The 15307-nt window shown below is 43.2% G+C and overlaps 1 protein-coding gene across 1 annotated transcript in view; it reads right to left on the bottom strand.

The window, feature by feature from the left end:
* LOC133351052 (1-phosphatidylinositol 4,5-bisphosphate phosphodiesterase eta-2-like) overlaps window positions 1–15307 on the bottom strand; it is a 367788-nt gene that overhangs the window by 97809 nt on the left and 254672 nt on the right. The window contains 2 exon segments of the mRNA XM_061565942.1: window positions 4029–4272; window positions 7559–7705. Of these exon segments, the coding sequence (XP_061421926.1) occupies window positions 4029–4272; window positions 7559–7705 (391 nt within the window).

Below are 15307 nucleotides of genomic sequence, written 5' to 3'. Positions count from 1 at the left end.
GTAATTGCAATTAACATAAACTCAACATATCTGGTACCCGAATCCAATTTCCGTATTGTAACCTTTTCACCTGGAATAATCACAGCCGACATAGTGCAAGAAAAATGGATACTTAATGGTCGTAATGTTCACGATCATTACACTTGTGCAAAGTACCATTTGCAAGATTACAATTACAGAATGGAATATTACTGAAATACTGAAGAGAAAATCAGTGGCCAACCTCGAGCCTGTATTAGAATGTGCGATGATTTGCTCAAATTCAAATGCAACCATGCATCTTCTGTGGGGCGTTTCAGTTGCCGAGCATGCATTCATATAGACGTCGTAGTGACCATCTAAATAACTCGCGAAAGAGGATTTCATGGATGCAAATTACACGAAATAATTTACCAATAAATTATAATTCCGCACTGCTTAAGGGAAATAAAATATTAAATCGTGTCTTATTATTAAAACGATAAAATTGCAGGCACATGGACAGCCATTAAGAGTTTAATGTCTAAAACTGATTAAAAATAAATGATAGATTTGAAGTTTTCGTGACTGCAAGGATCCATACTCTTTGGTTCTTTCGGTAAAGTCACATAGGTGAAAATAGAATAAAATACAAATATTTTATTTTTATTTTATAGAATAAAATACAAATATTTTATTTTTTATTTTATTTTATTTTCACCTACATGACTTTACCGAAAGAACCAAAGAGTATAAAAATATATGATTTGTGAAAGTCAAGTTTTGTACATATGGTAATAACATATTTCAAATACACTGCTTTTATGTGAATGTGTGTTTTTTAATATGATCTGAGGGTGAAAACTAGTTACTGTTTTTTTTACAATCCATGCCTTTACGACACTCGTGATTTGATCACTGTCACACATTGCTTATGGGAAATAGCGATTTTAAACTTGTAAGTGAAGTAAATATGGTCCTGTTGCTAGTACTTGGATGTATAACTACCAGGGCTTGCGAGGTGTTGGAGGCTTAGGGCTGTGAGGTGGCCAGAAGATGAGTAGTGCGGAGTGTCACCCTCCTCGTATGTGCGGGGTTTCCTCCAGGTACACTGGCTTCTCCTATCACATGCCAAGCAATCCTTAAAGGAATTTGCCAAACATCCCACTGCAGGTTCTTCTGGAAAAATACTCTTTGCGACTTCGTCAAGATTTTTTGGGTAAAAAAAAAACGTAGTTTCTCAACAGCCATATGCATGATCACGTTTGTCCTCAATTTCCTACACTGGCAAAGATGTCTCAATCTCTCACATCCATCTCACAAACTCTCTGGCTCATTGTAGACACGACGCATCGTCCATAACGGTGGATCATATTGGTCGCGAAAGCCTACGTGTGAAAATGAAGCATCGTGTCTCTCTCTATTGGTGGTCTTGAGGAAGATGTGGAAATCATGCTTCTTTGAGTCGAGTCCTGGAACTCTATTCTAATTCGGATTTATATAGTGCCCTTTCTAGAGCGCTTTACAATGCAATAGGACGAGCTTGACTTTCCTCAAAGTGGAACATCTTTTGAACAACCCTAGATTGATGATGGGCTGAGTTGACACCAGACTAGAAAGGTTGTCAACTCAGAACCTTTATCGTGAACTCATGACCTTCCGATAATGTAAGATGTAGAGATATCACTCGATAGATAACGTTACACTAAACTTACACCACACAGCAACTGAACGCGCTTCCTGGCTGACTGAGCCCTCGCTCCGCACCTCTGAGTTCTCAATTGAACAATTCTGTCCATGCGCGCGTTATAAATGTTTTATTCTTATTTTAACTAAATCGGACACTGACTTATGAGTTGCTTTTCATTTGGACAAACGCGATAGGGAGTTGGGTGGGGAAACTTTTACACTTAACAAAATCTGTTGACATTCTGTCTTTAAAAAAATATATATATCCCTGTCATGTTGGAACAGAGTGTGAGGCTGTGCTCAGATTTGTAAAAGCCTTCTCTGGGTCTGAGTTAAATGGGATCAGGACTGTGCAGTAATGACAACACACTGTGCTTGCCGGTGCTAGGTGACATCTGCTGAAGTTATCAGAGCTGCACTGTAATTATTTTAATATGCAACCTAATCATCCTGGGCGCCTCTGCAATTCAGCAAAAATGTCATGCCCAGCAGCTCTGATCTGACTCAGCAAGGGACGTGTGCATCTTGATTTGGACAAAGGTTAAAATTAATATTATTATTTTTAACGCGTGTTATACGATAGGAATGACATTTCAAATGGAACGCACAGTTTATGAGGGTGTTTTAAAACAGCATACATCATTATAACAGGCACATTTAAAATTAATAAGGGCAAATATTCAGTCCATATTCCTATGGCTGGGGCAGTCTCTCTGTAGGACAACCACTTGTGACTTCCCACAATATGGAACTATTTTTCTGTGCTCCGGAGAAATAATGATGATGATGTAATATGTGAAAAGAGAATAATATTCATGGGCAGTAGTGACTTGACGAGGGTGTGTTGATGCAATTAGACTTGCTGCCATAATAGGCCATCGTGTGGTTAATATTCACAAAAAGTTTTATGCTCGAGCCTTATATTTAAACCTACAGCAGCGAGGAATCGTAGCCATTAACCAGCTTGAAATTCACCCGCTGTTTGCTGTAGATTTAAGTCGGGCCACAGACACGGTGAGGGAACAAATAGGTAAATGGGAAATGAGGCAGGGGGGGCTGTTATGTTCAGGGTGTCTGCAAATGTCCCATTACCCCGAAGCTACCCAAGTTTGCGTTTGGCAAAATGGGCTTAACAGGGCATTGTGGACAGGCTTTTATAAAATCTCATTAAACAAAAGGCTGCTGTGCCCACGCTCGTTCGCTCAACATTCACATTTCCATCCACATTTCGGTGCGCCTCATTGATGTTCAATGCCAAATATACGAATTTCCAAGTTGATCTATTCGTAAATTCTGCATTGGCCGTGGTGTAAAATCATAATAAAAAAACAACAACAACAACAACAATAAAAACCTCACAATTATCGATAATACTTCCTTTAAAAGAAAAACACATTTCAGGGGCAATGTTTTTCGGGCAATGGCTTTTCTTCCTAGCACGTGAAGGGATTTATTTCATATAAACGGGTTTATTATTTATGTGCTATATTTCCTGAAAGGTTGCCGATTACATGAAAATATGTATGTTAAGGCCACATTGTTATTGATGAAAGTTTGAGTGGAAAAAAAAATCTGAAGTGCTATAATTAATTAATACTTGCAAAGTACTGAGCCTCAACCCAATGCACTGCACAGGCAACAACAAGAGCCACCATCCGCCACAAAGTGGCAGTGACATCACCACAGTGCTTGTGCACTTTGAGGTCACGTGACGTGTCAAAACGGCTCACTGGCAGGAGGTCACAGGCCAGACATAATTACGGTGGCGAGATGTTTACTACTTCGCCTGGTATACAGGAAGCCACGGGTTCGATCCTGACCCTGACGCCTGTATATTTGGAGTTTGCCGTGTTCTCCCCGTCGTCGCGTGGATTTTCTCCGGGTTCTCCGGTTTTCCCCTCTGCATTTAGAAACACACGTTTACAGTATTTGCCTGCTATAAGTTTCCATGTGATAAGCCACTGCATTGAGCTATAATTTGTGGCCAGGTTCCTTCTGAAAGAGAGCTATATAGCTCAGTGGGCCTTACCTAGTAATATAAAAGTTAGTTTAATAGTTAGTTACGGTTTTGATTTAAAGCTTTCGTGACTGCAGGGATTCATCTTCTTGGTTCTTTCGGTAAAGTCACGCTTGCGTTGTGGCCGAAACGTCGTGAGAATTATTTTATTATGTTTTATTTTTATTATTTTATTACTTCCCTTCTACGTGACTTTACCGAAAGAACCAAGAAGAGTTAGCTATGGGTTAACCGATCGAGATGACCGCTGGCAGATTCTATTTTTCGCGGGGTTCTTGAGCCTCGGCTCACACCTTAGGCATTCACGCACGCGCGCAAACGCGCTCCGACGCACGCTTCCCACGCAACGCATGCGCAAGGATACTGGTCGCGCGTTCGCTGCCGCTTGGCCAGGCAGTCCTCGTCGTTGATGCCGGCCATGAGGTAGCGCAGGCCCGTGAGCCAGCTGCGAGCCTCGTCAGGGCTGCCCGTCACCACGGCCAGCCACTCGGTGTGCGAGCCGTGGTAGATGCAGAGGCAGCACGCCGGGTCGAAGGAGCCCTCCGGGTAGCGCTGGAAGATCTCCGAGTTGCGGCCCTCGCACACCTCCCGCACGGAGTCGATGGCGACTGCGACACGGGCAACGCGCGGCCGTTCAAGCGATAGGCAACGAGCGGCAGTAGCGACGTTCAACAAACGACAAGGCATTCTCAAGCCAGCGATTGCACGCACGGCCGTCCACAAATCCACGTGTTCATATGACAGGATTATGCAATGTGGCTGAAATTGTCTGTTGGCCAGAGACGCATACTGTTTTTCAGTGAATGTTTTAAGTGAAGCCGATATTATGCCTGCTTACAATTACAGCCCTTTGTCAATTAAGTGACAGCATGAAGGCTTCCCGATGTGATCACAGTCATAGGGGATTTGTTTTACCATACTTCCCTGCACTGCTCAGCAGGTTAGTGATGGATCTGTGGAGGGCAGAGGTGGTTTTAATGACTTGCCACTGACCTGAGGCATTGAAAGGAATCGAACTTGTGGACAAATTTTAAACACCGCTAACTCAACTTTAAACGTGTTGTGTAATTATTAAAACTGCAACTCACACCACAGGAATTACCCACAATGCCTCGGATTGCAATTAAAATGCTTCGTGCGAACGAGCTTTCAGAGCTCGATAAAGCCACTTCGTGTAAAGAACCATCTTGTTTAGAATATCCAACAAAATTAAAAAGTAATAAACAATAAATGTAATTAGATTTGGTCTCTTCACTAATTAGTGCAGAGGGACATTATCTGATTAATTCCAAACAATTCATGGTTGTTGATTATTGATTGCAAACTATCTTCGACCGTAGTTGTTTATTTCTCATTAATGGTTAATGAGGAACACTCTACGCTCTTGTTCACACTCATCAATCATGCCATATAAAACACACTTTTAATAAATTCCATTCATATTGAGTATGATTAACAGCTCCACCGCATGTAATATGACAATATTTTGCATTCTCTACAAACAAACGTGGTGTTGCTCTAACGTTTTTAAACTTGCAATGCCTCTATATCCGTTATCCGTGTGACTGAACGCTCGAGGGGAGAAAAAATCAGCCTCCTGCATTGCCCAAATCAGATGCAGATAAAATGAAAATTCGATAGCTCCCGAGGTATTGACCGTACATCCGCCATTCCTATGGTGCGGATAAGAAAGTGAGGAGTTGTGGGTAACGGACGGATTAAGTCTACTCTGTGCACGTTCCGTGACCGTGCAGAAATACTAAATTCTAAATGACCGAAAAAGAAGAGCTCATGTGGACGGTGGCAACGATGGAGGGATACCTTTCATCCGTCATATTTTGTCTCAACAGATGTGTGAAAAAAACAAATTTCTTCGGGAACTGCTTTTCGTGTTTCGTTCTTTTTCCTTCCTCCACACCTCCTATTAGCGTGGTTGTCTACGTACGGTGCGAAGAAAGTTCAACGTATATACTGTAGATACTAAGAGACTAGTTTGCCAGCTCACTGTATTGTTCCCAATTTGCCTGTGACTTAAAATTATTCGTCCAATCCGTGTGTCAGTGGTCACGAGGTCATGGTCACGTGGTCTGGTGACGTGGGCTTATAACCCAATGCTGTGGAGGTAACGAGTGTGGAGCAGTTGGGCTGCAAGGTGATCAGAAGATGGCAGTATTGCAAATGGATTGCTAAACCTATCTGTGCAGATTTTAAATGTTACCCTTTCACGTGGTATAGTAATTCCAGATTACAAGAGTTGGCAGCGCATTCGTTTAACAGGTCTCATTCTGCTGATGAGACATGGAAATTCAAAACCAGTTCAAAATTTGCCCGCTAAAACAAATGCTGGTTTAAAAAATGGTTCAGAAGGCCCATAGGCTGATTTACTAAAATGTCGTTTTTCGCACTTGGCAAGGTAGATCCATGTCTGTTTATTTATGAATGAATTGCCCACAATCCACCACAATAGTGTACAGCGAGTTTCATTCAAACATTCTCTCGAATATATGTTCTCAGGTTGGACCACACATTGTTCAGCACGATGTCCGGCGTAGCTTCTCCGTGAAATGAACGAAATTAGCTCTTGAAGAAGCTCCCAGCAAATAGTACGAGACGACAGACATTGCTCCAAATGCACGTGGTACAACCAGAATACCGCAACGGAGAAACACACAACATGACCACGAAAAAAACCTGTGCAGTAGCCGTTTATTCATACAATATTAGTTCCATGAATTTGCTTTGTATGGCACTAACATACTAACATCGTCAAGGCAAAGTGTGTCACTGCTCAAGCACGTAGTGGCGTGGAACATAATTTATTTGGCAGCCCCGAGGCCACTTGCCACTCATTTCAACTTCACATATCACTCCGAATTTCTCACCCGTGCATGTTCACGAGGTGGCACTCATTTACAGGCCCTGCTGGGATGAAAGCGCAGCATTAATAATAATAACCCCTCTACCCTGATGGCGTTACGTAGCTGGGTGGAACTGTGATTACAGCATTCTGTTCATTATCAAGATGCAACAACTTCGCGTTGGGTGAACAACTCGGCACATTATACCTCAAGCGTAAGTTACAGCAAGTACCATGTTGCCGTGAAAATGTGTCCATTTCCACAATTGGCGCTGAGCTGCTGAAGGGGGATAAGTGCCACCGCACTGCACATTTGATCAAGGAGACAATTTACCGTGGGCCTCGTCTCGCTGGACATTGTTGCGGGAAAATTAAGAAGCGAGTTGTTGCAGGTGGCTGGGGAGCTCGTGGGATTGGAGCGCTGAGCCAGTACCGTTGGGATGCTGGGTTTTGCATCATGCGTAGTGAGTTGATGGACTCAGCCCCAGTCAAGGACAGAACGGATTAAGAGATTAAACTTATTTTTGGGTTATTTCGGTGAAGTCACGTATAAAGATAAAATAATAAATTAAATTATATTTATACGTGACTTTACCGAAAGAACCAAATAATAATTCCTGCAGTCATGAAAGCTCCAAATTGAGATTAAACTTGTGTGTTTTTTTACTCAATTTGGCTGAAGTCCAGGTCTGAAAACAATGATTTACACTTTGCACTCCTGTGTTTTTTGTATTGTTTGTCGTTGTAACGTTCTGACCTGCCCATACTGGACATCTGTGCAAGAAGAGCTTCATAGCACATCGAATTCTTCCAGTCTGAATCAAGATTTAGGGCAGTTCTGCCATTTCATCTCCCAGGTGATTTTTCTGGCACAGGGTGATGCACTGCTGGCTGCAGAGTTATCATCAGAAACGTCTTCGGCTCGTAACATGGGGCCAGTTGCACAATTGTCACCACAACCGTGGCACAATTGGAACATGATCGGGGAAATAAGGAGGCTCGCATGAAGGCAATGTCCGTGGTGGAGCAGAACTTACTTTTTGCTTTCTCCTGTTTCCTCGAGGGCCTCCAGCGGATGCAGCTGCGCTGCTCGTCCAGGTAATAGAGGCGGGGAAGGCCCTTCGGGCCCCCTTTGAGCTTGATCATCTGCGTCCCCGACTGCATCGCCGTCAGAGACTTCTCCACTGCAAGCGAAGGGGATAGCGGGAATTAAGTTGTTGTTGTTGTTGATCAAATCAACAAGTGGAATATAACGACTGATACTTGATGTCACATTAAATCATAACGTCCGTGTTATATACGGGTTTACCCGCTTGTTTGCTACATAAAGTAAATACAGTAATGGCTGAAAGTTTATAATGGCGTTGCGTCGACCTGGTCAAAATAACTTGACATAAAAACAGCGGTCCCAATGTAATATCGTCCAACCTATAATTCAACAAAACTATTCAAAATGTTCTTTATATTATCCAAGTAGGAGGCCACTTGTATTATCTTTTGGAAGGGACCTACACAACAGTTGCAAATGTCATGTAATGTTTGTTTTCAATTATGGGTTAAGCCACCCCTTTCTTGTTTCGTATGAGGGTCAAGAGGCACATGTTGCTGATTGTGTAAGGTTTTAAAAAGGGACAATATCTTGCCTGCTTAAAATGTGAATTAATCGACAGCACGGTACACATCATTGGGGACATTGGTAACTTCGTGTGCTTAATTAAGACCAGATTAAACGTCTAATGAGACCAGAAATAGCTTATTTCAAGGTAGACCTGGGTAAATATAATCGTACATTGCAACAACAAAAGTTAGAGTGCGACAAACACAGCACGAAGCGCCACATGTAGTGTACAGCACCAGCAATCAGCTTCGAGAAGAAAATGACTAAAAGTGACTTTTCTGCAGATATGTTTCCACTGTGCTTAATTATAATGTGCACGCGCGTGTGTGTGTGTGCATGAGGCCAACCGCATTATAATATTTCCACATTAAACCTATTTACGTAAACGTGCGGTGCAGCATTAGTGATGTATGATGGCCAACAGCAGGTCGTTGTGAAAAGTCTCTTTATTTTTGCTGTAAATGATAACAAGGTGCATTTTCCCCAGGGTCTTTTATGTTATAAATTAGCCACGATTCACCACCAAGGTACATTTAGTGAACCATGAGGGCCAGGCAGTGTTTAAAGATTTCATATCGCGGTTTCCTCTGGATGACAGAGCGCTTCCAAAGTCCCGTCAGCCTTAATATCTACATGTTGATGCGGATTCGATATAACTTTGATAAATGTCCACTATTGCACCAAGCTGTAGTGCATCTGGAAGTGTGTAACGCCCTATTTCCTACCCCGAAACGCACACTTGACCCAGTAATTCCAGCGAGGGCAGACTGTAAATAAGATTTAGCGAATTTAGTTTTTATACTTTGGGGAGTAGAATAGTTCACCCAGCCAATTTAAGCTGACAGAGACAGGCACAGATAGAATGACATCGCTCCTCTTTCAGAGACATTCATGCGCACATTTAAACGTGAGCTCTTATTTCTATGCCACGGTGGCTGAATAGAGGGCCCGAAAGCTGAAAAAGCCAAGCAGCTTGAAACAAACAGCGCAACTGAAGTTGCCATTGATGAATTAATACATTTCTTGAATTGAGCACAGCTGCAGACAGCGGTCACGTGAAAAGGCCCAGTAAAATGTATTCAGAAGTTAAATAGCCATTGAATGTTGGTTTATTCAAACAAAAGTTTGCAACACAAATGCTCAGACAGATTAAACAGGCATTGCAGTCAAGTAAAAAACTGGTTCAGTACATTCACAGGTAAACTGAACTCTTTTATTTACCAGGTAAAGCCTACTGAGTTAAGTGCCTTTTTCAGAGGCGACCTGGTTACACATAATAGCTCACCCAAGTGGCTGACACTGCGTCATATATGGTCATTTATAGGAAGCAACCAAATAATCGAAATGATATTTACCAAAATTGCACAAAGTCTACTTGAAAACACTGAATGTTTTGTTTTGGACAGGGGAGAAAAAAATATATATATCTACAATTTCTGCTTCGCTAAACAAAAAGCCACGTGCTCTCCAAACATTAGACGAACGTCCACCAGTGTGTTGTTGTTGTTGATTAAGGTGTTAATGCATTGGCAACAACGGCAATGGGCATGTTCTGCTCACGGAAATAGTTCAATGGGGCGTGTAATGGAAAACACGCAGACGGAAGACTATCATTTACAATCCCATTTCGTATCACCCCCCCCCCCCCGACTTCCCACTCCATTAAAATTCCGCATTATTATTTCGCCAGTGCAACGATATTCTACGGCGACGTGGGTTTTGGCGTTTTCCATGCCGAGTGGAGAGTTTCAAGTGGAGGAAGGGTCACGGTCGCGTTCACGGATTGATGCCGCTGTTCGTCTTTACCCGACTCGTGTGGTAATGACTGGGATCAAACGGATTGCTTGCGATACCACCACTTCGCCTGTCCGTCACGCGGTGGCTAAAAAAAAAATGTCATTCAAATATCTTACGGTGTATGGATCGGGATGCTGGTGCAGGACAAAGGAGCAAATATATTTCCATCAGCTCGCATAGGGGCCGTCCATAAATGACGTCACGCGATTTTGGACGATTTTTGACACCCCCCCCCCCTCGTCATACGGCGTCACAAAAAGTCAGACCCCCCTCAAATATGACGTCACAAAGCTCTGCCCCCCCCCCCCCCAAATAAAACATTCTTCAAATCGCTTTAAATTATTGTTATTGTAGTGCGTATTTAATGTGGCGCTGCACTCTTGATGTTGTAGGAGAAAACATTCATTAAAAAGTCTATTTAATTAAGTAGAACGTGTTGTCTATATTTATTTAAAGTTGCGCATTTTGATGTGACGTCACATTTCTCAACCCCCCCCCCCTCGTCACACATCGTCACAAATGTCTGACCCCCCAGGTGCGTGACGTCATTTATGGACGACCCCTTACGTGTAACATTCAACGCTCGTCGATTTTTCTTTCCCCCCCTCTCTCTCTTCCCTGATTCGTCAACCTCAACTTCCCATCAACCTCTGCACGGCAGGAGGTCACCCCTTCGCCTTTGCTGCTCCCAATGTCTGAAATTCGTTTTCTCTTCTTGTACAAATATGACTCTCCCGTCTCTGTTGAGACATTAATTACAGTAAGTTACACGTATAATAAAGACTCCCCTCTATAGCAATGCTGGTGCATGTGTTTCTATCAGGCAAGAGTTTCCAGTCTAGCCAGGAAAACACCCAGCCACCTTTGTCTCCCTATCACTGATCTAAACATTACATCAGGTAAATTTCGATGTAAAGCTTTCGTGACTGCAGGGATTCATCTTCTTGGTTCTTTCGGTAAAGTCACGTAGAAGGGAAGTAATAAAATAATAAAAATAAAACATAATAAAATTATTCTCACGACGTTTCGGCCACAACGCAAGCAGCCGTCCTCAGGTGAAGAACAGGTCTGTCGGGAAGACAAGAGTCTGAATGAATCATTCAAGACAGCGTCTGAATGATTCACAGCGTCTGAATGATTCATTCAGACGCTGTCTTCCCGACAGAAAGAACCAAGAAGACTACATCAGGTACTCATTGAGTCGACCTGAACATATGTCGGCATCTTGTACATAAGCACACACACATTAATACATTATACAATTTGTTCCTAGACAAAAGTAAGCTTTACATTTGTTAACATCAGCACGCAATTTGCTCGCAAGTATTTACCCATAATCACTGCCTAAACCAATGAAAACATCCGAATTGGACTCCGCTTGTGTTTGCTAAATCCACTCCTCGAGTAAGGTTCATATTTTGCGCCCCACATGAATGACTGTTTAAGTGATCCCCAGGGGAGTCAGTTTCACATCGGTGTGCGGGCAATGCAATGGATCACAACACAAGACGACAAAGAGACCCCCCTCAGACTTTTACTGAGAGTCACACGGTGTTTTTTTTTTCCCGAGGCTGCACGTATTTTCCTTTTCAAGGAATGAATAGGAAATAATAGTTTACGCGATCTAACGCCCCCAAAAAAACTCTATTATGGATATTGGTCGCGAAAGCCTACGTGTTCATTCTAGATTTGAAGCTTTCGTGACTGCAAGGATTCATATTCTTAGGTTTTTCGGTAAAGTCACGATTGCTGTGACGGTTCCACCTGAAGACGGAAGCTTGTGTTGCCTCCGAAACGTCGTGATTTTTATTTTATTTTTATTTTACTTTTATTAATTTACATTTTTTACCTACGTGTTCAACTAAATAATAGCAAGTTTGCCCTTCGCATGCTCGCTTTTTACCTCTCACTTCATTACCGTATTTATTTCCTTGCTTTACCCCATTCGCTAACATGAGGGTGGTTAATTCATCACGTTAACGACGCGAAACAAATCTTCACACAACAAGTGTGCGCGTCCACCCGAATCCGTGACTGCCCCCCCCCCACCTGTCCCCCACCTGCCCCTCACCTGCCCCCCCACCTGCCCCCCCCCCACCTGCCCCCCACCTGCCCCCCCCACCAGCCCCCTCCCACCTGCCCCCCACCTGCCCCCCCCATCAGCCCCCTCCCACCTGCCCCCCACCTGCCCCTCCACCTGCCCCCCCACCTGCCCCCCACACCTACCCCCCCACCTGCCTCCCACCTCCCCCCCACCAGCTCCCCCCACCTGCCCCCCACCTGCCCCCCCCCCACTTGCCAGAGACTTACCTGCACGCTGAACACGCACGCGCACGCGCTGAACACGCTGAACACGCGCGCATGTACTTCTGATGAAACTATCTGCATTACAACCGAGACGGTGCCGAGTTCTTGAAATTAAGTGTGTTAGCGGGGGGGGGGGGGGGGGGTGCCTTGTACCGCACTCATCCCGTGTACAATCCGTTTCACAGAAGTGGCAGCCTAATTACATTCCGTGTAATTGCTTCGCTCGTTTGTTTCTGTTATTTTGTCTCCCTTCCCGGAAAGCCGTGCCTATACTGCGTAAAAGTTTTTTTTTTCTCTCTATCTCGGACAGGTATTCATTACAGCAGCACTCTACGAATGCTTCTCCCCACCCCCCCACCACCAAAAAAAATCCAATAATTAAAAGCGTCACTCAGAAATTGGGGACACACGTTCAGGAAAAGTGAAGGAACGCAACAGAAACGGCCGAGCAAACTTCACGACCGAGTTCGTTTTCGTGGAGGTGTTTTGGATCCCGTCGCAACGATCGTCGTCGGAGGTGGCGGCAATTTGGGCCTTCATTCGGTCGTGGATTGACCACGGCGGACGCCGACGATGATGATGATGTTGGGGTTCGTTTATTGTGTATCCGTATTGTGGCGGCGTGCGTACATCTGTCACCCAGCCACTTTGGCACAAGATTGGTGGATGCTGTGGAGAATCACGCGTGGACGAGACGTCCATGTCCAGGGTACCGATGTATGAGGCAAGTACAGCCAGTGTCGGATTATACTCGGAGCAAAAGTAGCTACAAATGCTACAGGCCCCGCACTTTCAAGGGCCCCGCGCTAAATGCTTTCAAGCTATCAATTTTGGTTCAGTGATTCTGCACTTGCTCTATTACTATAGTACTATACCGCCTTCAACTTTTATGGACGACTGGGTGTTTGAGGTTAGCGATTTGTCGTATTATCTAGCTGTATAGCAAATGAAAAAATACAATTACTTTAATATGGAAGAAAAAAAAAGTGTGTTTTAAGATGTATGTGAATATCTATTTATTTAGGCCCCCTTTATAACATATGCTGCAGGTCGCGCACTAGCTTAATCCAGCACTGAGTAGAGCAAGTAGGTCGCTATTCGACATGTGGAGTTTGAACATCGTCCCGAATACGTGTGACATTCCGCTGGCTATTATGTTTTTTTACTTCGGGCAAAATGTAGTCAATAAGGAACGGGGCGAACATCTCAATCAGGAGCATCCTTAGGTCTTGAGGCACAGCTGGACTTATTCGTAGGTTTGCTCGTAAACCTAGCTAACTTATGGACACACGTTTGCTCAGGATTTTTGCCTCATTTGTAATTACGGTTTCCTTTATATTACTGCTAATTTCAGTGCAAAGAGTTTGAAGAGCAAGTGCCTTTCAAAAGCTGAACAGCTAGGAAGATGATCATAACGCTTTTGAGAACGTTATTGAAAACTGAGAAAATATTAAAATATACATAATAAAAAAGAATACTTGGGAAACACTGCAAACAAAAGGAAATAACGATAGGATTCCGACGCTGTGTACTCAACAGTTGATCAGAGTGACAATGATTGTGTCAGTGGCCTCCGACTGCAGTGGAATCGTCGTGAATGCTGGGCTTAGGACGTGAAAATTCCCCAAACCAGAAAGAGAATTCAGCTGATGGGCTGTGAGGCAGATAACAAAGGACACTGCCCCAGTAAAACAAAAAATATTCACACAAATACTTGGCATAGATTTGGTTAAAAAAACCCACAACGTTCTATTGCTTTTCAAGACCTAAAATAGTTGTACAAATGTAAGCCAATCTTGCGTTACTATATAATTGTCATTGTGTAACGCCGTCGTGGTTCGGGAGTAATTAACAGCGTTAAATGATCCCTTGTGCAGTCACTAATCCTGACGTAAATGGTTTATGTATTCGGAGCTCAACGTGGAATGTTTATAATTTTAGCGAATATAATGCAGCACCTCCAGTCGAATTAAAGCCATATTTATTATACATTTACGCGCGTTTATCTTATACCGCATTAATATGGAAATATTAGTATAGATTCCGCAACAAATGATGTATGAAATGGGACTTTTATATTCAAGTCTATATATTAATGTTTTATTTGCCTGTGTTCATGAGGCAATAAGCCCTCAGTGCTATATAATTAAATACTGAATATGTTTTTTTTTTGTCTCTGGTGAATAACAATGTTGAAATAAACCAAACACTGTATCATTATTAATACAACAGGAAGCCAAAAATACCACTTCGTGTAATTCGTATTTGAGCCACAACAGAATTAAAGCTAAGTTGTTTGCCGTTGACATGATATTACTATATTTGTTTACAGAACATTGCATTTATTACATACACTCACCGCTATATGAACATTACAAATTCCCAATCCTCAAACCTGATTTGATCAGACCGGAGTTACTAGATCGGTAGCACGGTGCATTAACCACCACAGCATTGCACAAAGGCAAAGATAAAGATCTCCTGTATAGCCTGCACAGGCTGTTGGGGTAAGTGTTGTTCGCGAGATTCTATGAAGGCCTGCACCATTCCCGACTTACTTTGTCTACACAGTGATGATGTTTACACATCATACCAAGTGTGCATTTAAGTTTGAATGAACCTAGTAGAGGTCCAGAATTGGCACAGATATCACTCATCACTTGTGTTAACTGTCGCCAAGGATCGAACTCAGGTAGCCGGCTCGTGCACTTACCACTGCATGATTGCTCCCCATCCTCACAATTGCACAAATGCACGTACACATGCCAAGATCCCCCCATATAGTCTTATAGAAGTTAGGAGGCAAGTGCTGTTAGCACGCAATAATGAAATATAACAACAGGCATGATTTGCCACGAAGTGCTGTGGCCCTCGTACCAGGCTAAGTGCACTTTAAGGAAATTATGAGGCGAAGGCTTACTTACAGAAGGTCCATGGGTAGACCTCGGCATTGTGTGTTAACTGATATGACTGGCAGATGCTCCACCCTACCTCCTTTTGCAAATAGGCTGATCTTGACATCACTTACACCCGTCAATGGCAAGTCCACTCTTCCATAGGTCCT

The sequence above is a fragment of the Lethenteron reissneri genome, chromosome 36, assembly GCF_015708825.2.
Source record: "Lethenteron reissneri isolate LAM-NWPU_2019-01 chromosome 36, ASM1570882v1, whole genome shotgun sequence".
Lineage (NCBI taxonomy): Eukaryota > Metazoa > Chordata > Hyperoartia > Petromyzontiformes > Petromyzontidae > Lethenteron > Lethenteron reissneri.
The sequence above is the reverse complement of the archived record's forward strand: the minus strand, read 5'-3'. Positions and strand labels throughout refer to the sequence as shown.